At 43.9% G+C, this 23023-nt stretch overlaps 1 protein-coding gene across 1 annotated transcript; it reads right to left on the bottom strand.

The window, feature by feature from the left end:
- Positions 1-490: 490 nt before the first annotated feature.
- Positions 491-21997, bottom strand: ADPGK (ADP-dependent glucokinase). The gene is made up of 7 exons (XM_006888323.1): positions 21765-21997; positions 13075-13300; positions 9991-10053; positions 9187-9307; positions 4416-4612; positions 3697-3795; positions 491-1039 (listed from the first exon to the last, which is right to left on the bottom strand). Exons 1-7 carry the CDS (start codon positions 21995-21997, stop codon positions 491-493), a joined length of 1488 nt encoding a protein of 495 aa, XP_006888385.1.
- Between the last annotated feature and the right edge of the window lie 1026 nt (positions 21998-23023).

The raw sequence follows: 23023 nt of genomic DNA, 5'->3' as shown, positions 1-23023 counted from the left end.
TCATGATGCTGGCTGGGAGCACTGAGCCAAGAAGAAACACGGTCACTGCACAAGAGGCTTTACAGAGACGGCGGGAGGTGAGGCACGACATGCACATCGCAGGGGCCACACAGGGGAACTCTCCCCCGCTGACATGCTCGGATTGGGACACTTGGCTTAAAATACTTGATGAAATTGCATAAAGGGGGACTTGGGAATCAAGTTTTCACCCCTGTAACACTCAACATAAAAAATAAAACCCAAACCCCAAAGTCCAGTTGTTTTAGCCAGTAACCAAATTTTTGATTAAAATCCAAAATGTGTCATTGCCAACAGGCTGGAATGTATCTGGTACAGTTTAATCTTCTGTTGTTTCTTTGGCTGTCCTCCATTTAGATCTAGAAGCTGTGCTGACACCCTCAACCCTGGTTTCCAAACCCCTCTCTTGCTGTAATTCTACAGTTGGCTAGGTCTCCTGCCTTTGGAAAGTGATCCACAGCAGCTTTTGCTACTAGTGAGGGTGGACTTCTGAATAGAAGAGTCCTTCGGCCGAAATGGCATCCCCTAGACCCACAGTTCGAACAGGATCTTTGCATACCAGAACTGGGGTGAAGTGGAAGGATATTCCTTCCCTGTGCCACTTTACCACGGGCTCATTAGGGTTGAGTACGATCCTGGAGCCTGCCCCTGAATGGGAGGTGGTGAACTCGAGGGGTGCCCGCAGAGACACTCGGCTCGCATCTATGGCTTCTGTCGCGCAGGCCTGTGTCCCTGCCACACGGGCTCCTGCGGCTACTGCTGCCAGCTGGTTGGCCCAGTATCCATCGACAGTGGCCAAGATGTGGTAGACTAGCGTGTGGAAGTGGATCCTGGTAAGGTCTGATGTTCTGCTCGGACTCTTTCCGTGTTCTTTCAAGATCCAAAAGAGGATGTCGCTAACCATGCCCACGTCAGGAACACCATCCCAGGAAGAGAGAGAAGAGTGCGGGCCCGAGGCTGACTGGCTGAGAAATAACAGCTCTTGTTCATTCAGCCCAAGGGATGCCACCACAGGGAAGACCTGCTAACAAAAAGGAAACAACAGGTCTCTTTTTGATGAACATAATCTCCTTCCTAAGACATTGCAGGGCACTGCCAGTGGCTAAATGCCATGGAAGGCAGGCAGGAAGGCGGTTTTCGTTCTTCCTGTAAGACTTCTGCCTACAGTCCGTGGAGAGGAAGTGGAGATCACAGGTCACTGCCTCAGTTAACACACTTCCACTATCTCCATCTTCAGGCAAAGTGGCATTAATGTTGCCTTGACCTTCAATACACACCATTGTAACACACATGAGGCAAAACCCTCAATGGTTAGAGGGCAGGAGTGTATGCGGCTCATGCATGTTTTTTATTTCTTTCCAAGGTGCCTCGTTTTAGCCTTTGCATATACAGCAGATACTTTTAATTCTGATGGGAGAATTTGAGTTCCTAAGTGAAACAGAGAAGGTACAAGAATAGAGTGTCAAGTCACAAGGGATCCAGGAACACACTGCCAGGAATCAAGGAGAAGGTGCTGTAGAGTGGACCTGAGCTTCCCCGCAGTTGTCCTAGGGCCTCAGTGAGCAACAACAGCGTGTGGAGAGGGAACGGGAACCACGGCTGCCGAGTGAGTTTAGCGTTCTCTCTGAGGAGAAACCACTAGGCCCACCCACTATCATTGTTAACACATTCCTCCTCGGAATCAGCAAAGGCTCATTTGGAAAGACGCAGGGTCCTTCTGAAGGACAGATGAACCCTTGCATGTATGTGTGTGGATAAATCAAGTAATGGCCTATACCCTTGCAAATATAAGAGCAGCTTGCAGTCACTGTCCTGTGCCGGACACTGCACTAAAGGCTCTATTCGTTACTGTATTCAAGGACGGGTGGAACTGACCCGATTTTACAGATAAGGGAATTGAGGCTCATAAAAGATTAAGCAGATATTTCTTTTTTTTAAAGGAGAATAAAATGGCTCCTATTGAAAGTAGGAAGATGAGGGGAACCTCAATAAGGGGAATACAAATAAGAATAAAAATGCAATATAACCTCTACTGATCAGACAGACATGACAAAAGTGCAAGAGCTATTGCAGGCAGGCCCCAGGCTGTGCACACACACTGGTGGGGCAACTCTTCCTTGGCATGTAAGATTACGCAAAGGACTCACTTTGAAATGACTGAACCAACTGCTATTCGCGCTAAGTTCTTTACCACAGCCACCTGCACTTGCCGCATGTGCAGGTTTCTATCCCTGATAAGGCCCCACATCCCCAAAACCAATCCCGCTGCCACCAGGTCAGTTCTGACTCATGACGATCTTGCATCAGGCTTCCAATCTTTAGGGGAGGAGACTCCCCATCAGGGTGAATTCAAACTGCTGACCTTTCAGATCAACACAGAACACATAGGCCACCGGGCTCCTTAACGCTGCACTAAAGGAAGTCCGAGTAAGGATCAGTATATACCTGTCGCTCCATATTTACAAATTCCTAAAGACACAGGAACAGATCTCATTTGTAACCTGGGAACTGCCTATAAGCACGTCCAGGGGCCAAGGCTCTAAGGAAATAACCATTTGCCAACTTTGACTGTACAGTCAAGTGACACAATTCTCACCGAGGGTAATCTGGGAGCATCAAACTTACCAATGCCTTTTATACTTCAACACAACAGTTCTACTTCTGAGCATTTACCATATGCCAGTACTCGCTTATGGACAAAAGAAACTCAGTGCAGTCTTCTGTGATAGTAAGAGAGAGCCATCAGCCACAAGGCCGCCAGCAGCGCTCAGGTTAAAGAAATGGAAGCACATCCATGCACACATTTTAACCACAAGGAGGGAGGCTCCGCATGTACTGATGGAGACATTGCAAGAACACAAATGAAGGCAAAACTGAAACACAGGGAATGTAATCTGTATGTTACACTTTTTCAGTAAAAAGGGTTGGAAAAATATGTAAATAGTTTCACACTGAATTGAACAGGTATAAAGTGACTTCTGAGGAATGAACATATAATTAATAAGCAATTACTAAAAAAATAGCTACTGCAGGGGAGGACAAGACCTCCATGGGGAGACTTCATTGGACATCTTTTTACACTTGTTTTGATTTTTTGAACTGTTCTAATATGTAATTGATTTAAAAAACTTACTAATAAAATTAAAAGTGATGCAACCTGCCTGTGATCAGAAAGCTAGCATGTAGCAGAGCTGGCATTTCAGCCCAGGTCTCAAAGCTCGTCATCTTAAACTCAGGGACTTACATTTATCCTAATCCCTGCTGCTGTCCAAAGCCATGTAGGTATCTCGGTAACGAGGGAGTGAAACTCCCCCATTTCCTTTCTTTTAGCCTTTTTTTTCTTTTTCTTTTAGCTTCTTAAAGCTCAACAGACAGCAGCTGAACTTAGCTTTGCATTTACTCCTTTGAGTTCTACTGCAAAACCCAGTAACAACAAACTTTTCTATTCCAGAACAAAGCCACAAAATGCACCCATAAAACCATCTGTTAAACGGCCATATTTCTAACCCAGCATGATGTTCTGTTCCCAAATAGTCTTGACTCCTTCCTGGGCTCCTTGTGGACCTTGTCTTAGTGACTGGACACCCACATGTCACACAGCTGGGCCCCATGCACACAGGAGTTTCTCTGCAAGTCTTATGGGGTCAGGACTAAAACACGTCCTGCCCATGTGGTTACCTGATGCACAATGTTGTTCATGAGATCCCTGTTGGTCATACTGGCCAGCTCGAGGTGAACAGGAACACCAGTGGGGATGTCAGAGATGGAAGTGACAACCTGCAAAGAGAAGAGGACAGCTCTGCTATTGAAAGAAGGTAGATAAAGAGAGCAAGGCTCAGGTCTGAAAGGATGGACTCCCTAATGCAGCTGCCTTCTCTTATTCTACCAAGAACTCCAAGCAATGGGGGCCACCACTGGCCTCTGTGGACAAAGGAGACTATGCCTTACACTAGGCCCTGCAGAAGTCCGGGCTTACGGACTCAGGGCAAAGAACTTCCCTTGTGCGTTCCTGTTACAAGACTCTTCCCAGGGACCTGCACTGAGCAGCTGGAGCTTCTGTAGGTTGTGAATCTGTAGGAAGCTCAGCATTGCTGACGTGAAGTGAGACGATACAGGTAGCACAAAGGAGACAAACTACAGAATGCCGCAGCGTGCAGCCCTGGTCAGTTTAAACAGAGGATGCAGAGGTTCCGCCAAGTCCTGCTCAAGCTGCTGTCCACAGCTGGGTGAACACAGCGAGGAGTCTCCCAGAGAAGGGGGCAGACTGCCCGGCCTTGGGAAGGCAGGATCTATGGCAGGCAGTACACGTTCCAGCACGAGAGAGAGGTGGGGGGCAGGAGAAAAACACGACTGAGCTGAGGAATTCTACAGTGAGTATGAGTTCTCAGTGCTGTTACCTCCAAGATTCTCTTCCTCTGAAGCTCCTTGTTTTGTCCCTCCATCATGTGCAATCCAGAGAGGACCACCAGGTCTGGCTGAAACTCCTCCAGGCTAGACACAAACACCTCCAGCATATTCATGGCCCCATTGGAGAGGTCGTGGGAGAAGATGAATCGGTTGGCATGGGGAGCTTTTAACTGGTCCCACTCCTCCCCTAGAAAAGCCCAATCAACACAACGGGAAGAAAAGGAAGAGGCTTTAAATATCCTTGCTGTGTGGTGCCTGGCGGGTGCCTCAGTGGTGACTTGGCCTGAAGCAAGTTGGCCTGTGGATGCATGGAGCCTGGCCACAATTGTCTATGGTAAGCATGAGTGCTGCATCTGAGAGGAAAGAGGCCAGTAAACAAATCAATGAACAAAACCCAAACCAAGCCAGAAACAGCCCTAGAGGCCTCTTCTCAAGGGCTGGGAACTCATTTCACTTAAGTCCCCGGACAACTCAGCTGTCCTGAGCGACCTCTGAGCTCTCAAACACAGGATGCACTTGCCCCTTCAGTTACAGAGCAGCAGCCCCACTAAGACGCCAGTGAGCAATGAATGCCACACGTGGCCCTTTTCAAAGCCCCTGCCCCTCACAGCAGTGGCTGAGTCCTTCCTTCAGCTGGAATCGAAACCCACCTAAACCGAACCCACATCGTCAAGTGGACTCATGGAGCACTGGCGCCTCCTGGTTTCTGGGACTATAAATCCTAATGGGAGGAGACGTGCTCATTTTTTCCTGTGAAGTGGCTGGTGGGTTCCAAATGGCCAGTCTTTTGGTTAGCAGCCCAACATCTGACCTCCTGGACCACCAGGGCTCCTCAGCTGGAATCGAAGCAGGCAGAAATTCCAAGAGGCAGGCTGACTGCACCTCCTCCCCGCTAATGCCCACTGGAGAGTTCTGGGCACCTCAACCAGAAAGAAGGCTGAGACCCTGGCTACCCGAGTCTGTGCCGTGTTGTGTGACATGCTCTGGAGGAACGGATGCGTCCCAGCACTAGTCCCTACCTGATGTAGCTGCTGAATGCTCAAGCCTGAGGAGCCTATTTGCTTCCACAAGCAACTCGAGATTTTATCTTAAATGACTGAGCAATTGGTAATTTTACGCTGAAGCTCTTTTGCTATCCTGAAGTCGTACGCAAAACTTCCATTACTTTTTACACATCTGTGTCACATCTCTCTAAACACACTGCTCACTCTTTAAGGGGGACAATGTCTATGCTTCCTACAACATCTGTCGAAGTCCCCTGCACAGAAGGCACTCCAAATTTGCTCACTGGACTTAAGAACTGAGTCCAAGTGCTTTTCTACTTCTGGCCATGCCTCAGCCGTGTTTAACATGCAGGTGGCTCCTTCTCTGAGCCCTGGCTGTGCAGCAGGTGGAGAATGACTGAGGTGCACAAGGGTCACCAAGCATCACAGAGGATGAGCTTCACAGCGAGTCCTAATAAAGGGAGGCCAAGGGCAGGCAGGGTCCTCTCCAAGTTACTTCTTGGTGTTCAGGAGTTTTTGCCATATGGAGCTCCTATTTTTCTCCATAAAGATTTGGCAGGAATACTGAAACACAGCTTGTGTAAGGGTTTTTTGGATCTGCTAAAGCATACTGCAATTTGTGAAGGAGGTCCCTGTCAGTATGAGGTGCTCAAAAGGGGAGAGCAGGGTTAAGGAGTTGCAAGGGCTGGTGATGTAGACTTACATAGGATTCCCTACAAGTTAGCTTTCCCCTCTTATAAACTTAAACACCACAGACTAGTTTCTACTGGTCTCCATCAGATACACTGGTGACTGTTACTTCCCAAGGCAGTCAGGTCAGGGCAGAGCATTATTTCCTCCTTGTGCTGCCAAATGCACGCACCATCCTGCTTTCTCCATACTGAAATGGGCCTGTGGGGAGCATGAGTGTGAGTGAGTGAGTGTGTGTGTGTATGTTTTATTCCAGAGCAGCCCAAGAAGCTGGAAGAACCCATCGTCCTTTTGTATGAATCTAGCTTTATTGAACTGCTCCTCTTGAAAGCAGTTTATATATGAGTTACTCATATAAAAATCTATGAATCCGGGCAGGGTGGAATCATGCTACCTATCCTAAGCTCTGACATGATGCTTGCATTTTTTTAAAATCCCATATTCTTTTTTAAACCTTGATCCTTATCTTAGCACTTTTCCAAGACAAATATCTGAGGGTGCTGTAGGGAGCGGACTGCGTATTCCACTTCTGTGTCATCTCAGGGGTGGTCCCCTCTGTGAGTGTCTCCCTAGCTCTCCCACCTTCAAAATGACTTGATTACTTCCTTCTTGGGCCACGACTGTGCCCTATCAGAGGACTCGGCACATGATTTTGCAAGACTTTGTTCAATTGTCTATCTCCCACAAAAAACTGTGAGCTGAGCTGAGTGTAGGAACCAGGTCTCCTCCATCATCATACTCCTACTGCTTCACCCTGCACTTGGCACACAGCCACATGAATGAAAATGAATTAGCAAAAGGACAGGGGAATATAAAGAACAGATTAATGACCTGAAAGCCTGGGACAATGAATAACGTGGCCTTGACTCCAAATCCCGCATTTCTCAAATTAACAAGAATCTGTTCACTAGGAAGAATACGCTTGCATTAGTATTCCCCATAGAGCAAGACCTGGAATTGACCCTTAAATAATGAAGCTGCTGAAGAAAAGAACGTCTAGCTTAGCCTAGGAGAAAAGAGTCACTCAGCATTCAGAATAAATTGATTTCACCAGGGGAGAGATGACATACAAAAATAAACAGACTCCAACAAGGCGAGGACAATGAGGAATGCAGAGAAGTGCTTCCGGCTCCTTTTTCAGGACATGGGGCTGTCGGAGGGGCTCAAAGGACAGGACCACCAACACCCCATCGAGGTGAGCCTTTGCACTGTAGTTAAAGAGCCTCTTTTTTCACAAAGTGTCTTATTTATTTCTGCAAGCAATGCTTCTCTCAGTATATCATCCTGTCCTCAAGCCATTGAAACAGCAAAACTTCTCTGCCGTGACTCAATGGTTTCCCTCTGGTAGAAAAGAGAGAGAGAGAAAAAAAAGAGTTGACAAATTCTCTCTGGGAATTTACCCGAGTTGGCTAGAGAGGAGATGGGGTGGATTTCTATTGAAGGCCAACTCAAGTGCCACTGCCGCCTAGTCCACGCCAGTTCTATATGAGGAAAACAGAACTTCACACACAGTTTAGTATGGGATCTACTGCTGCGCTGGACTAGAAAAAAACAGCACAGAAGAGAGTAACTCAAGTGTGAAGCTTACAATAAAAAGAGACACTCTCCTTTTAAGAGAAGCTATTTCTAGTTCTGAGCTACACAAGGCAGAGTCTTGTTCAAGAAACAAGCCTCCACTCAAGTCACCGTGGAAAATGACAGACAAGAGGACTGTGAAGGCTGCCAGGTCCCACTGTGGGCACCAAGCGAAGGGGGAGAGATTTGGAACGAGCGGCAGCAGTTCTTTAGAGGCTCGTGTTCGACTGCTCCTATCATGTCTGTACTTGTCATTTTAAGTCTTTAAAATGCTTAAACACACTGACCTCTTAATCTTTACCACAATCCACAGAGAGTAAGAAATACCACTATTACTTCCCATTTGGAGAGGTTAAACTAGGAGAAATTTGTGTATCATAAATGTGAATTGACCATTCTGTTACTAATTTTTACATCTGGCTCTTCCTAAATTCCTATCTGACTCTAAAAAGCACTCAGAACAGAATCAGAAGTAAAAACAAAGCATTTTTTACTTATATTTGGAGGACAGGATCATTTTAAAGAACACTGTATTTCATATCTTAATTAGAGTTAATGACTCCAATAGGTGAGGATCCTTAACCGTCTGACTTGGAAGCAGCTAACTGAAACTTATTAAAGTAAGTACTACTTTGAGGTACCAATTAAGTCTGTTTAGATACTTGAGTCTTTAACTTGAACTAATAATGTGTTGAATTAGAAACTCAACAGTCTGAGTTCCAAGCAGACAGAAAAACACTGCAGGAAATATACAGACAAAAAAAAATGTTTCTGAAAGGTATTTAAGAGTCTCTCAGAAATCAGGCTTCTAGTTTGTGTAATAATTAAGATGTACCACTTCTTAAGTGGTGGTGGGATTGGACAGATTTGGATTTATAAACACTGGGACATATTATGATGGGAAACCATGTAAGTGATGGTAAGTAGCCAGCACTTCCACTCACACATCTAAAAAAAAATGCTTCAAAGGGAGCTTGCCAGAGGCTTGGAATCAATCCAGAAACCTACACAGTTGGTCAGAAAGGCCTAGAGCAGAATCCAGCAGAGACACGAACAGACCGCTACCTGCCCTTCTCTTAGTATTAAACCAAAACTTCAGTCATGTGTGCTTAACACATTTTCTATTTTTATCAAAACATCTCTTGTCTGGTTTATCCTGGGTTCAGACCAGTTTTGTCTGCAGATCTGGGAATTTTCTTTGGTGTGTAATAAATCACATAGGAGGAGACTGCCCATCTTTCTCCTGTGGAGCAACTGGTGGATTCAAACCGCATACCTTTGTGTTGGGAGCCTAATTCTTTATCATTAAGCCACCAAAGCTTTTCTGTTCACTGAGACAACAGCCAGGATGGAGAACCAATTGTTCTGGGAACCTTTTGGTATGGCAAGGGCAGGATCCTGCTAATTTAAAACAAAACAATTTCCACAGCCATCTCAATCCACGACAAGAGTTCGTTGACCAGTCTTACAGCCTTTACTTTGTCTCTCTTACCTGCCTGATACTCCAAAATGAGGTGGAACTCATCCACTTCCTGCAATGATTCTGGTGGAACAAATACATTGTCATCAAGAAGTTCATGCAGTTTAGGACCAATGGGACCACAGAGAAGAACCTGGAGACAAACAACATGATGTCTATATAAGGAAACCAGTGTCTTTCCCAATGAAATTTGATTTAATATTTCCCACAAAGAAGCTCCAAAAAGCTTTCCCTCTTTCCCCTTATATCTTCTTATGGCTGTTCTATTCTAAACCTTAATAATTTCACAGTTGGACAGTGGCAATAATCGTGCTAACTCCCTTCCCTTCCAGACTTAGTCCATTAAACTGAAAGAATCTTAGTCTGATGCTTTATTAAGCAATGATTTTTACTTCTAGTTAAGCCAAACAGATTTGAAGACACTTGTCTACTGATCCCCATCGAATGACCTTCTTTTTTAGCATTCTGGATCCAGGCCCACCAACGCAATGATGTTTTCTCTCATCCCTTGCCTAATTCCCAAGCTCCAAGTCTTGACTTCAGAGGTCACAAACTCACAACCATTATATGGTATACAGCTCTTTACAATATGGGCAGGGGTGGAGGTGATGCCAGACTTCCAAGGTTAGAATCCTCATTCTATTACTTACTCATTGTGAATCTGGGCAGTTTATTACCTCTTAACAAGAGCCTAAGGCCTAGCACACAGCAGGTGGCCCTTTAGTGGAATCAAAGCACTAATAGGCATTCTTGCCCGTAAGACTGTAGAAACACTAATGAAATACACAGAGGTTTTAATCCAGGAATTTGACCCACCTTTAAATCTGAGTTCGTTGCAAATTTTTGTCCAATTAAAGCTGCATTTCCTCCTACATAGTGCTGCAAGATAATTTAAAGTTACTAATATTTAAGCATAAGCATGGTATTAAAGTATAATGTTGTTACTTGATTAATTTATATCCCATGCTTTCCACAAAAGAAATTCTGAAGTGATTTTAGAACAAAAAACAGGCAAATATGGATAATATAGACAATAATTAAAATGGATAAGGCAAGAAAATAAATATGCTAAACACAAAGATCAGTATAACTTCCTTAACTGCAGATCCAATTTGGTTCTGACTTCCCAGGTAGCCAAGACAAATAAAGCAAACACAAAAAAATGTGGCTTAGAGCTTATCTTCCACATTTTATCTTTCTAAAATGAGTATACACATGTCACTCTCCTGAACACCAGTCAGTGGATACTCTAATGAATGAAACTGAACTCTTATGTGAGGTATGAAAAGCTTTTCAATATCTGGCCCTGGAGACCTTTCTGCTCACAGCCGTTGCCTTTCCTTTCCACGTCCTACCTGGAGCTGAGTAAACCTTCTTCTTTTTGCCTTAAACATAGTATTTTTTTTAATTAAGGATACCCTCTCTCTCTCAAGCACATACTAAACTACTGATCACTTTCTAGAATCAGCTGTCTCCCAATATACATACATTTTAAAAATTATTAAAATAAGAATCAACTCCAGTATTTTCTCCAGAGCCTTCTGTTTCCCTTTCCCCACCGCTAACTCCGTTTCTACAGGCCTCTTGTCCTAAACAAGACTATACACCCCACCTTTATACCCAGAACACACCTCTAATATAGCCCTTCTCTGCCTGAGTTAGTTATCTGTGCACATGACGAGCTTCTTCAGTGTAGGGGTGATCTTATTTTTCTTAGAGAAGTGCTCAGTAAATGTTTGCTGTTGAATTTTGAGAAAGGAAGATACACTGATTCTTTGGGAAACAGTATTCCTAGGAATAAATTTAGAAGAAAGAGGCTCTGATATAGGACAACATTCTCAACAGGTTTATAGAAACACTCTGGCAATTTCATAACATTAGCTATTGGTTCACTATTTCTCTCATATTAGTAATAATATGTATGAGACTTTTCAGAGGTTGAATTTAATGCCAAGGTAAAGTTTGTAACAATTACAATATGAAAAGATCCTCGAAATAATTCTCCTAAACATTGTACATCTTAGGTGAGGACTAGCTGGAAACTGGAGAACAGAGAATCCCAGGTTGGTAATCTATGCTGCTACATAAGGAGGAACTCAGGAGCTTTGGAAATCTGACAAGTAGGAAATCAATTTGCTGTCTGATCACAAAAGCTGAGATGCTTAATCAATATTGCCTTGGTTCTCTCTAGTTCTTAGTCCCATGAAGAGCTACAGACCAGCAATCAAGCAATTCTAGAGACATCATTTTCACCCCAATGTATATGTGGAACAATCTCTGGTTTGAGAGTATTAACTACAGCTTTCTAGAAATAAATAAAAATTTTCATGACAAGCCAAAATTTGGTCTTTCAACATGGTAGCACAAATTCATACTTTATTGAACTATAAAGGCCAGAAAAATCTGCCAAAATACTAATGGTTAAAGCATCATGATCATATGGACTTTGATGCAGCAGATTGTCATTCAGAACCACCAAGATTGTCTCTGAGAGTTCAGCCTCTCATTACCGAGTCTGGATGTAACACTGACGGACTGTGAATGAATTTTTAACATCTTCCATTCAATTTAGAAACCAGGGTGGGTAATACTTGTGCTTATTTCTAAAGTTCAAATGGGCAGCTAAAGGAAAAAGAAATCTAATACTTGAATTCTAAAAAGTTATCAAAATAAACAAAGTGACAAAAGTTTGCTGCTTATTGACCAACAGCAGATGGCATGATGAGTGTTTCTGATAGAAACACAGGCTCAGACTAGGGTGATGGGCCAAAGCTAGGATGTAGGTGAGCAGGACAAGCTGGTGAAACCAGCTGGAGCTCTTCTCAAGCTGTGTGAGGGATTCTGGTGCAGCGGGTGTGCTGTAGAGCCATAGCCAGCCTGCTTCCTATTCCACGTGGGCCCCCTGGGAAGCCTGGACCCAGCTCGCCCAGACCTGGCTGGCCTCAGTGCTCTGTGGTCACCATGTTTGGGAATACCTAGGGTTCTTTCAAGTTTTGAAAATTTCTATCCTGTAGACCAATAGTTCTCTCCAAGTGAGATCCTTAGACCAACTGCATTAATGTTGCCAAGAAACTTGTCAGGTAAATTCTTGTGTGCCATCTGACATATCAGAAACTCCTGGTATGAGACACAGCAATCTATGTTTCAACAACACCTAAACATTCTCAAGTTTAAGAACCAGTGACCTAGACTGCTGGTTTAATTCCCTTCTCCTGCCTCTCAGAAATATTTGACAATATCTGAAGACATTTTTAACTGTCACAACTGCTAGAGAAGAGGCTGCTACTGGCATCTATTGGGTAAAGACAGGGATGTTGCTCAACATCCTGCAATGTACAAGGTAGCTCTTACAACATAGAACTAGCCAGCTAAAAGCATCAACAGTGCCCTTGTGGGGAAAAGAAAAAAAAATCCCTGTTGTGGACTAACAGGACAAGGAGAGGATAGGCTCTTTGTTTGCTATGCAAAGGCCACAGCTATGTATACAAACTCTGGTGAGTTTGGCCTTGTTCTCCAACAGGAAAGGAAAAGTTACTTAGCTGCTTCTAGGAACCATATGGTGAAAAACATCTTTTCATAGTCTGTCTTAACCTCCTTCAGGCAGTTTTGAGTATAAGAAGGAAATCTGTTCCCAAGTGGGTCTTTAAGTTGAAACTGCAGGTAAGTTGGAACAGGTGCAAACTGTTCTTATTTGGCCTTTGGTTAAAAAAAAAGTTCAGTTTTTTCAGTTATTTAAAAGTTGCACAGACAATTGAAGGTGATTATAAGGAAGGGTTTGTCTAAGCGCAGTTGGCTCAGTTGTTTCAAAGAGTACAAATTCACCTAACATTAAGGGTAAGCAGGAGCGGTCTCTAAGTAGGATGTTCGTAACCTGGGCACTGCCTGGGCTGGTGAACAGACCTGGGCTTCTGGGAACTCAGATGCAATCTGGGCAATGTCATGAAAATCCTCTTTATTGCTGAAGAAGCGCTCAGCAGCCGCTCCCTTCCCCATGAAGTGGACGAAGGCTTCTTTTAGATCGTTCTTTGAATGCAGGATGGCGTGGTCTTTCGCGTCCCCAGGATGCAGGCCCAGTGCCTTCAAGAGCTTCACTCCTGAAAGTACCACGTCTACGCAGGCGTTGACCCTTAGGAGGAAGGGGCAGAGACAGTGTTAGCAAGGAGCAGAGAGCACTGGGTGGCTGGTCTGCTTCCAACAACAGTAAAGTGTCTCTCAGCACTGTGTTCAAAAAGAGAAAACAAGTGAGATGGAGGTGAAACCTGGACTAAAAGTAAAGAGCAGAGGGAGCTTACTGTATCTGAACATGTGTCTTGGGATCAGAACACAGACAGGAATCTTTCCACTAGTTTGGCAAACTTCTACACTAATTTTAAAGAAAGAAGACAGGTGAAAGGACAGGTGCTCAGTAGTTCAAAACAGACCTGCCAATGAAAGCACAAGCACACAGAGAAAATGCTGGTAGACGCTCACCATTTGGATTTACTGTGTCTCTGTGTCCATTTCACATCTATTGAAAAAGGGATAGGAGTTGAGTTGTGAAGATTAAAGACGTCAATATGTGCTTAGAACTAAGCGTGATGTAGAATAAGTCTAAATGATGGACAAAAGCCAAAGAGCAGAGACTTACAAAGATAAATCAGGACAGCGGTAAGATAGGTAGGTGTTGTTTAATGCCGTTGAGTCGTAGAAGACTCATAGCGACCCTATGAACAAACAGCCTGAGCCATTTCGGAAGTGGATGCTGCTTCTGCTTCCAGAAGATAGGTAGCTAAAAGGCCTAAATTTTACTCTCAATTGAAATCTTGCATTTTTGAGGTGAGCAGTAAAGACACACCTGTGGCCTTCTAATGATGTCTTAACTTGGCAAGTGTTCACTGTTCTGATGCATGAACGAAGGCGCTAATGTGAAGCGAACGCTGCATCATTTCTGTCAGCTGTAAGGAAGTTATGGAGCTCTGGTGGCGTTGTTAGTAGGAAGGAAAACAGCTAACCTATAAGGGGCACCAATCTGGTGGCTCAAATCCACCTAATGCCGTGCCCGGGAAGATCCTCCTGTGCAAATTTCAGCCCCCACAAAACCTGATAAAGGAACTGGTTATGAAATGGTTCCAATTTAATGAACTGAACTTGGAGATCAAGGAAGTTTTTATAAAAGGAGCCTTAGTGGTGTAGTGTGTAACTAATTTGGCTATTGACTGAAAGGCCAGCAGTTTGAATCCGCCGGCTGCTCTGCAGGAGGAAGACCGACAGTCTCCTCTCACAGAGATTTCTAGCCTCGGAAGTGGAGGTGGGTCAGGCAGTTATTAAGGTTTCCAGGGAGCACAGGGAGTCAGGCTGCTAAAAGAAAGATTGGTGGCTTGAACTCACCAACTGCTCTCTGGACAAAGATGAGGCAGACTGATCTCTTTTAAGATTTACAGCCTTGGAGACCCAATGGAACCGTCTACTCTTACTTTCCAGCATCACTAGGGGTTGGACTTAACACAATGGCAGTCTGGTTGAGGCTGGAAGTTATAAAGTACTAAGGGTGTCTGGCATTGTCGCTATGTATGCATTGAAAAAAAATCTTGTTTATATTTTCAATATTTCTTTGCTAGATAGAGATGCACTGTTGTTATGTGCCGTCGAGTCGTTTGCAACTCAGAGCGACCCTATGTACAACAGCCCTAAACCCTGCTCTATCCTGTGCCAATCGCATTGCCTCTGACACACCCATCCCGATGTCCCTCCAACGTACCAAGCATGATGTCTCTCCTTACAACATGTCCAAAGTATGTCAGACGAAGCCCCAGAATCCTTGCCTCCAAGGAGTAGCCTGGTTTAACCCTCTCCAGGATGAATCTAGGTGGTTCAAATTCACCAGCTGTTCCGAGGGAGAATGATGGGCAATATCCCCTATGATTTACAACCTCTGAAAACTTGCTGGGGGGTCAGCAAGTTGGTTACGATGGCACACAGTATCAACAAGAGATGGGGGTCTTCTGCCCTCTGCCAGTTACCTTTACTCCTACGTCTGCACTGGGATGTTATTCTTGGTGATCACATTGGCAGCTCCCAGCCTGTGAGCAAGGCTCAGAGCAGGCTGGCCACGTTAGCTGACTAATGGGGAACAGCAACTTTAAAACCAGTTAGGAAGCTCATCCATCAAATGGGCCTGACAGATTTTCATGTAAAATACATGGTTCCCTGAACAAAATTCCTTGGCCTGGAACTGAAAAACCAAACCATTAATTGTGGCAAATCTGAGAAGAGCAAAGAAGTCTAGGGGAGGGAGGACTGTTTACTTTTTATTAGATGTATTTCTAGTTTTTATAAGTCCCTTTCAAAACTCTTACAACATAATTAAAAAAGGGGAGTTGGTAGGTATTACTTCATCACTCAAGGTTTACAAGGACACATTTATCCTCAGGATACAGACCAACTACATCTTTGTTGTAAGGATATTCTTACTATTTTTCTAGAGAGCCGATGTTTTTAAAGATTTTTGTATACTGAACTGCATTTAAAGACTCAAATTTTTTTATTTCAAAAACAAGCACATGTATAATTGACAAAGTTGACAAAATGGACCTAGTCACTGTCGAATAAAGACGCAAATTAAACAGAATTCCATCTCAGAGCAGAGAATTCCCATATACTGGTCAGCCTTTGTGGTCCTGCTGTAGGTAACGGCATTACTTCAAGAGGTTTTCTGAAACAACAACCCATTTTGTAACTCCATCATCTCTTAGGATTTCAAGAGGCATCAAGTTAAGAGTATTGATTCTCTCACCTTTGCCTCGTTATTCTGGTCAACTACAAGGGCACGAGCCAATGAATTCTCTGTCAAAACACATTGCTATGCATGTGGCAGGAACTCAAAGAAAGATTGAAAATGTTTCTTTCACAGCCCATAAAACTTGTACATTGGTCTCAATCATGCCTCATCCTGAAAGCCCTTTATTTTCAATGAATGCACATAATGTCTGAGGAGCAGAGTCTCAACAGAAATGCAGGTATCCATGGTTTGCTGACTCATTGGTTTGTCAGTTTCTGAGAGACTTGGATAAGTCAATACAAATTCCTCCCAGCAGCCTTATGTAGAAAAGGTATCTAAACAGATTTGTTTCTTGGGTCTGGATAGTGAAAGTTCAGATAGTGAGATACCTGATTTGATTCAGGAAGTATCATATGAACAAGAGGCAATGGTGATGAAAGAAGAAGCTCAAGCAGCACTTAAGGCATTGGTAAAAAATAAGGTCCCAGGAATCGATAGACTACCTGACATGTTTGAACTAACAGATGCAGGCCTGGATGTGCTCACAAGTTTATGCCAGGAGATGTAGAGGATAGCTACTTGGCCAACTGACTAGAAGAGATCTTTATTTGCCCCATTCCTAAGAAAAGTGATGTAACAGAATGTGGAAACTATCAAATATTATCATTAATATCTCATGTATTCAAAACCAGCTAGAACAGTACTGGACAGGGAACTACCAGAAGTACATGCTGGTTTTAGAAGACGCCATGGCACCAGGGATATCACTGATGTCAGAAAGATCCTGGCTGAAAGCAGAGAATACCAGATGAATGTGTATCTGTGTTTAACTGACTATGTGAAGGTATCTGACTGCATTGATCATAACAAAATTATGGCTCACATTGAGAATCTCAGAACATTTAATTGTGCTCATATGGCATCTGTATCTAGACCAGAAGCTGTTGTGTGAACAGAGCAAGGGAACAGGAATGGTATGTATGAGTCAGGGTTGGAGCCTTTCTCCCATACCTATTCAATTCTTATGTTGAGCAAATAATTCGTGAAGTTGGTCTCTATTAAGAAGAGAGTGGCACAGGATTAGAGGAAGACTCATGAACCACCTACATTATGCTGATGACAGAACTTTGCTTGCTGAAAGTGAGGAGGCTATGAAACGCTGTAGAAGATTAAGGACCACAGCCTTCAGTATGGATTACATCTCAACATCAAGAAGACAAAGATTCTTGTAAAAGGATGTCTGCCTCGAGCATTATGTTCTATTAAGATCTCTATGAGATCAAACTGACAACAGCAACTTGAAGGATCAGGTAAGAATCCCGAGTGTCAGTGAGTCTATGTTAATGGAAGAGGAACAATTCAGAGGAGGGTGAGAATGTAACCAATGTCACGGAACTGTACATAAAGAAACCACAGAATTGATGTCTGCCAACAAAAATGAAATATTTAGAGGTATATATTATCCAAGGAAGAAGGACGGACAATCTCCTCCCAGGCAATTAATCACCTCTGAAAACCCACTGAAGGGTCAACTATGGGTCAGTTCTGACTGGATGGTACATAACAAGGTATCTTATCCACTGAAAATAGGAACATGTTAAATCCCTACCTAATGTCATCATGAATATTAGGGGAAAACAATCTTACAGTGGACAATGATAACTTTAAAAATTTTTAAAATAAACAAGAAAATCATAACCATTTTACAAGAAACAAGTAACTTTAAAAATTTTTAAAATAAACAGGAAAATCATAACCATTTTACAAGAAACAAGTAACTGGACATCTACTATGTGCTAGACATCAACAACTGTGCTATTTTCTAAAACTTCACTGTTTAAAAAGGGTGCTGTCGTGGTCCAAATGGTAAGGAGCTGTGTTGTCAACTTAAATGCATGTAGTTTGAATCTACCTTATGCTCTGTAGGACAAAGATGGGCAATCTTCTCCTGTGACATTTACAGCCTCTTAAAAATCTACTGGAGGGTCAGCTAGGAGCTGGTTTTGACTCAACAGCAATGAGTTGAGCTCCTATTATCCAAAGATGTTGTTTAGTTGTTGTCAGGTACCATCAAGTATGACTTCTCCTATGAGAATAATGGCACCGAACCCTGCCATCCTGTGCCATCGTCTTCATCTCTGAAATACTAGAGCTCACGGCTGTTGTCACTGAGTCAGTTCATCTTATTGGGGGGGGTGTGTCTTCCTCTCTTTTGCTGATTCTATACTATTCTAAGTATGATGTCCCTTTCAAGGACTAGCCTCTCCTACCATCATGGCTAAGTATGAGACGAAGTTTCGCCATCCATGCCTCTAAGGAGCACTCTAGTTTCACTTTCACCATTGCTTTCAGCGGAGAAGTGATCAACCAATATTATAAATGCCACGTTGGAGGAACCTAAATTCAAATCCGAATTTACCTTAGTGGAGGTAAAGCAAGGTCACTCAAGTCCAAGCAAGGAGATGGACTTAAAGATTTAGACATGGTAAGAATGGAGATCAGGGAATTTGACTGGGGGAGGGAAGGGGAAGGTAAGATAGTTTTCAAAGGTCAGGGTGAAGCCAGTTATAGGAAAAATGGACATAAGGATGACGGAGTTTAACCAATGAACAAAAGGTACTGTGGCTGATTTGAAGCAGGGGAGCAGGCTCATCAAGAAGCAGTTCCTTAAACCTCTTTTCACTCATTGCTTATGTCTTTGATCTCTTTTCTATCAGCTCCTTAAATGATGGTACCTCTTTGGAGTTCAACCTTCGCCATTTTTACCTTCTCTGCTTGTTTTTTTTTCCAAGGGAAATTCTATTTATTCTTTGGCTTCAATCTAAGTGCTAACACCTCCAAATATTTGCAATGCTGCTTTCAAACATGCTCCTAAGCACCAGCCTCTCATTTTCAAAAGCTTAAGGAAGAGCTTCACTTGAGATCTCACAAGAATATACATACACTCTTCCTCCTCTGGAATCAAACTGATTATCTTCCTCTTGCTTTATGGCACAACTGTATTATGAATAGAGGGAATGGGTTCAAGCTGCACCTCTAGCATCTGACAGCTGTGTGATGTGGAGAAAGTTACTGTTTCCAAGTCTGAGTTTGTTGTTGTTATGTGCCATCGAGTCATTTGCGACTCATAGCAACCCTATGTACAAGAGCTCTAGACGCTCTTCTATCCTGTGCCAACCTAGCCATCTCAAACGCACTTATTCCCACCGCTCCTGTCACAGAATCGATCCATCTCATCGAAGGTCTTCTTCTCCTTCGCCGTCTGTAAAACTGATGATACCTATCCATGTGACTACTGCAGTTTTTAAAAGATCATCATTTGATGTTCTCCTTATTCACTGACATCAGACTGCCAATTATCTCTCAAATCTCACCTCTGTTTGCTGCTGTTTCTTAGACTCTACAATGGTGTCCTACACAGCGTCAGGGTCTCAAGATTTTTCTCCATATCTGAGAAAGTGAAAGAATAATATATATCTGTTTGTCTGTCTGTCTATGTATCTATCTATCTATCTGAAATCTGGTAGCTTAGTGCTTAGAGCTGCACTGCCAACCAAAGGGCAGGCAGTTAGAATCCACTAGCTGCTCCTTAGGAGAAAGATAAGCAATCTCCTGTGTGATTTACAGCCTGTGAAAACCCTCTGGAGAGTCAGCTATGAGTAATTTCTGACTCGACAGCACATAACCACAACATACATATCTAAGGGGAATGTGCCTTCTTCTAAAGAGCGAAATCACATCTTCAAATTAAGATTCTGACACATGTTCTGCACCTATTCCCAAGTTATCCCTATCTTTAGATGAAAAATCCCTTTAGGGAATGAGAAATGTGACCAGAAGAAGCATGTTACCCAAAATGATGTGAAGCAGTAGCACACTACTCAAAAATTCACCTTTCAGCTTCCATTACATCTTAGCAAATAGCTTAGCATCATTTACCTGCTTATAAACTTTTATGGCTTCTCCATTACTCGTCCTGATATGAAAGGTCCTTCACAATCTAGCTTACCTCTCCTTTTTCAGCTCATCTCTAGACATACTCTAAGGTACTTGCCCTAAACATAGGGATGATTTGCTGTTTCCCAAAAAGCTTGATGCTTTCTCAGATTTGGCTCCCTCTGCCCTAGGTCTGTTTGGAGAAGGCCCAATTCTTCTCTAGGGCCTGTCCCACATAAGCCATTTTGATGGAATATAAAAGGAGCCAAGATCTCTCTGCTCATATGCTATTTTAACAATATAATACTGACATTATCCCATCAAGATGTGTTTTATGCCCCTTCCTCTTAAAAGCAGGTGTACTTGTAATTAGGGTAACTGTGCTTTCAGGCTGGGTGATAAAAGGCATTAAAGCTTCTATCTGACTCTTGGGACATTCTTTCTCCTACCCCAGTCACTGTGTTGTAAGAAAGTTAATAGCTTAGTTAGAGTTCTTTTGGAAAGCCACAATGAACCTTTAAGATCACAAGTTACAGCCATCACCCAAGAAGTATAACTTTGTGAAAACTGATTAGCCCAACCCAATCAAACCTCAAAGCCATACGAGAGAACAACTATTGTTTGAAGTTACCAATTTCAGGGTGATTTGTTATGCAGTAAGTAATAGTAAATGATGTGTCACTGCTCCAGATGGCTTTCTTCTAACACCCCCCCATCCTGGGAAGCATGAGTCAGCCTTCTTTTGGATATCAGGGCTACTGTTTTCTCACCATCAATTCAGCAAAGCACTTTCCATTTGCTTTCAATAATGAGGCAGGCATCTTGAGTCAACCATTTCTGTATCCTCAGACCCTACTACAGAACTGACACATACCACGCTGTTGAAGTGACTGAATGTATGAATATAAAACAAAGGAAGACATAAAGAAGCATATATGTAACTAGGTGAAAAGGGCCTAAACTTGAAAGAGGAGGTCAAAAGAGAGACATGTGAAGAATGAATAAGTGTTCTAGTATAAAAAATACAAGCTGGCCTTTGAATGCTTTTTACAAAACTGACACCATGTTGCGTAAAAACAAATGATCTTCAAGGTAACTTTGATCTACTTCACCTCACCCACCTTCCCTGTCCCCCTATCCCAAATACTTAAATGGCTGAGAGCTTTTGGATATGGTGCCTTCAAGGGTGACGGTAAGACACACCGACAGAGCTAAGAGAGAAACTGGGATTGGTTTGAGGGGAATAACTATATTTTCAGAGAGAAGTACAAAGGAAAGTGGCATTGAGATTTGGAAGCTCTTTAAATATGCAATGTCACTAAGTCAAAAGAACAAGAGTTTCAAGGAAAAGGGTGTGTTCAACACACAGAAAACTGCAGAGAGCTGAATGAAGGCTGGAAAATTAAACATGCAGCTGAATCAGAAAAGTCGTGAATTACCAATGAGCTTGCGTGGAGTTTCAGTAGAGGGGTAGTTATTTGCGTTAAGAAAGATAAACAAGGCTTACTAAGACAAAACACAAACCACTCATCTTCAAGAAGTTCAGAAGTAAACGGAGTGCTGTCAAGGTGGGTAAGACCAAGCATCTGTGACTCAAAAAGACAGTTACCCGAGATGCAGAAAGCCGGCTAGACCTCAAGGAGATCTGAAAGAGTTTAAGGCTGTTTTTACTGATAAGTGAGAGTGTGCAGGGAGTCAGGTGAATGGAAAAATGCAGCAGTGACCACCGGGGATCCGCGACATCCGCCGCGTCTGGCCAAGGAGGCAGGGCGGACAGCAGCGTGGAGGAACCTACAGGAGACTTCTGCAAATCTGTACCCACGGAGAATCTAGTTCCCAAGCTGCCAAACCGGAACACTGCATCTCCCGGGGAGGACACCGACCCGCAGGCACTCACCCCACGGCCACGCGGCGCCAGCGCCGGGCCGGCCGCACGATGAGTGCGTCCCAGGCGGCCGCCAGCCGACCCTCGGGGGAGGCGGGTCCCGGGAGCGCGGGCACGGGCCCCAGTCTCAGCGAGCTCCACAGGGTGCTTAGCGCCGAGCCTGGCAGATCGGGCTCCAGCAGGAAGACGCAGCCCACAGCCAACGCCAGGAAGCCCGCGCACACAGAACCGCGCCACAGCGCCATGGAGACGGAGGCGCTAAAGCAGAGCCGAGAAGCTCCCTGCCCGCACCGCGCCTCTTCCGGGCTCGCAGAGCGTTAACGTCGACATGCGCGTGACGTCACCGAGACGCGCCGTGGCCTCGTGGAGGGCGGGCGATGGGCGGAGCTTCTTGATGACTGTGACGGACGTTCAGCCTTAATCCAAATCCTGCCACTTGGGGGCGCTGTTCCACGGTCATGCTGATCCTGAACAAAGGCTGCAGTATCAGTTGGATGCTCTCTGCACCCATTTCAGAAATTCTAATAATACCGTATGACAGTGGGGCAGGGATGCATTTCTACCCCAGTAAAAAGCAGGCACACTTCACGTTAATATCCTAACCAGTCGAGATCTCCGTTTGAGCTGCATCTGTAGATCCTCCCTTGGACAAAAATCACAGTCCATCCCTGTGCAAGTCTGTTCATCCTCCATACTTTGTCAAGCTCATTATTTTCCAGGCCTGGTACTGGGCGCTCTGGAGCTGCCGGAGAAATTGGCTCAGATGACAGCTGCGGGGTAGCCAACATCTGGGGTGCTCGAAGTAGGGGTATTCTGTCCTTCTGGAGGGTGCATGAGATTATTTAGTTATTAAAGGCCTGTCCCTGGACTAGGTAGCGTCAGCAGTAATAGTCTTTGCTTGCATGACTATACCTTGCTTATAATTTAATACCTTAAAATAACCCTTTTGGAGGTGTCATACCTTTGAACAGTATCAGAAAAATACACACTGTCTTGTGTACAGATGGAGGATGCTATTTAAAGCCAGGCCCTGTCTTCCTTGTTGTGATACTTCTGTATGAGAGTTGGTGACGGCTCATTCTCAGCACCTGCCATGCCTGGCTTGGTCTTGTTCTCTGGCTTGCTGCCATTTTCCAGTCTGGCTGTCTCCTCACCTTGGCTCTGTGTTTGATTTTTCCACTCTGTCCTTAACCATTGGACTTGGCAGTGAAATGTCATTTCCCTGTTTTAGATGTTGAGCTTTATTCCCTCCATCTCCACCCAACCAAACA

The sequence above is a fragment of the Elephantulus edwardii genome, unplaced genomic scaffold, assembly GCF_000299155.1.
Source record: "Elephantulus edwardii isolate Elephantulus edwardi_28Jun2011 unplaced genomic scaffold, EleEdw1.0 scaffold00066, whole genome shotgun sequence".
NCBI lineage: Eukaryota > Metazoa > Chordata > Mammalia > Macroscelidea > Macroscelididae > Elephantulus > Elephantulus edwardii.
The sequence above is the reverse complement of the archived record's forward strand: the minus strand, read 5'-3'. Positions and strand labels throughout refer to the sequence as shown.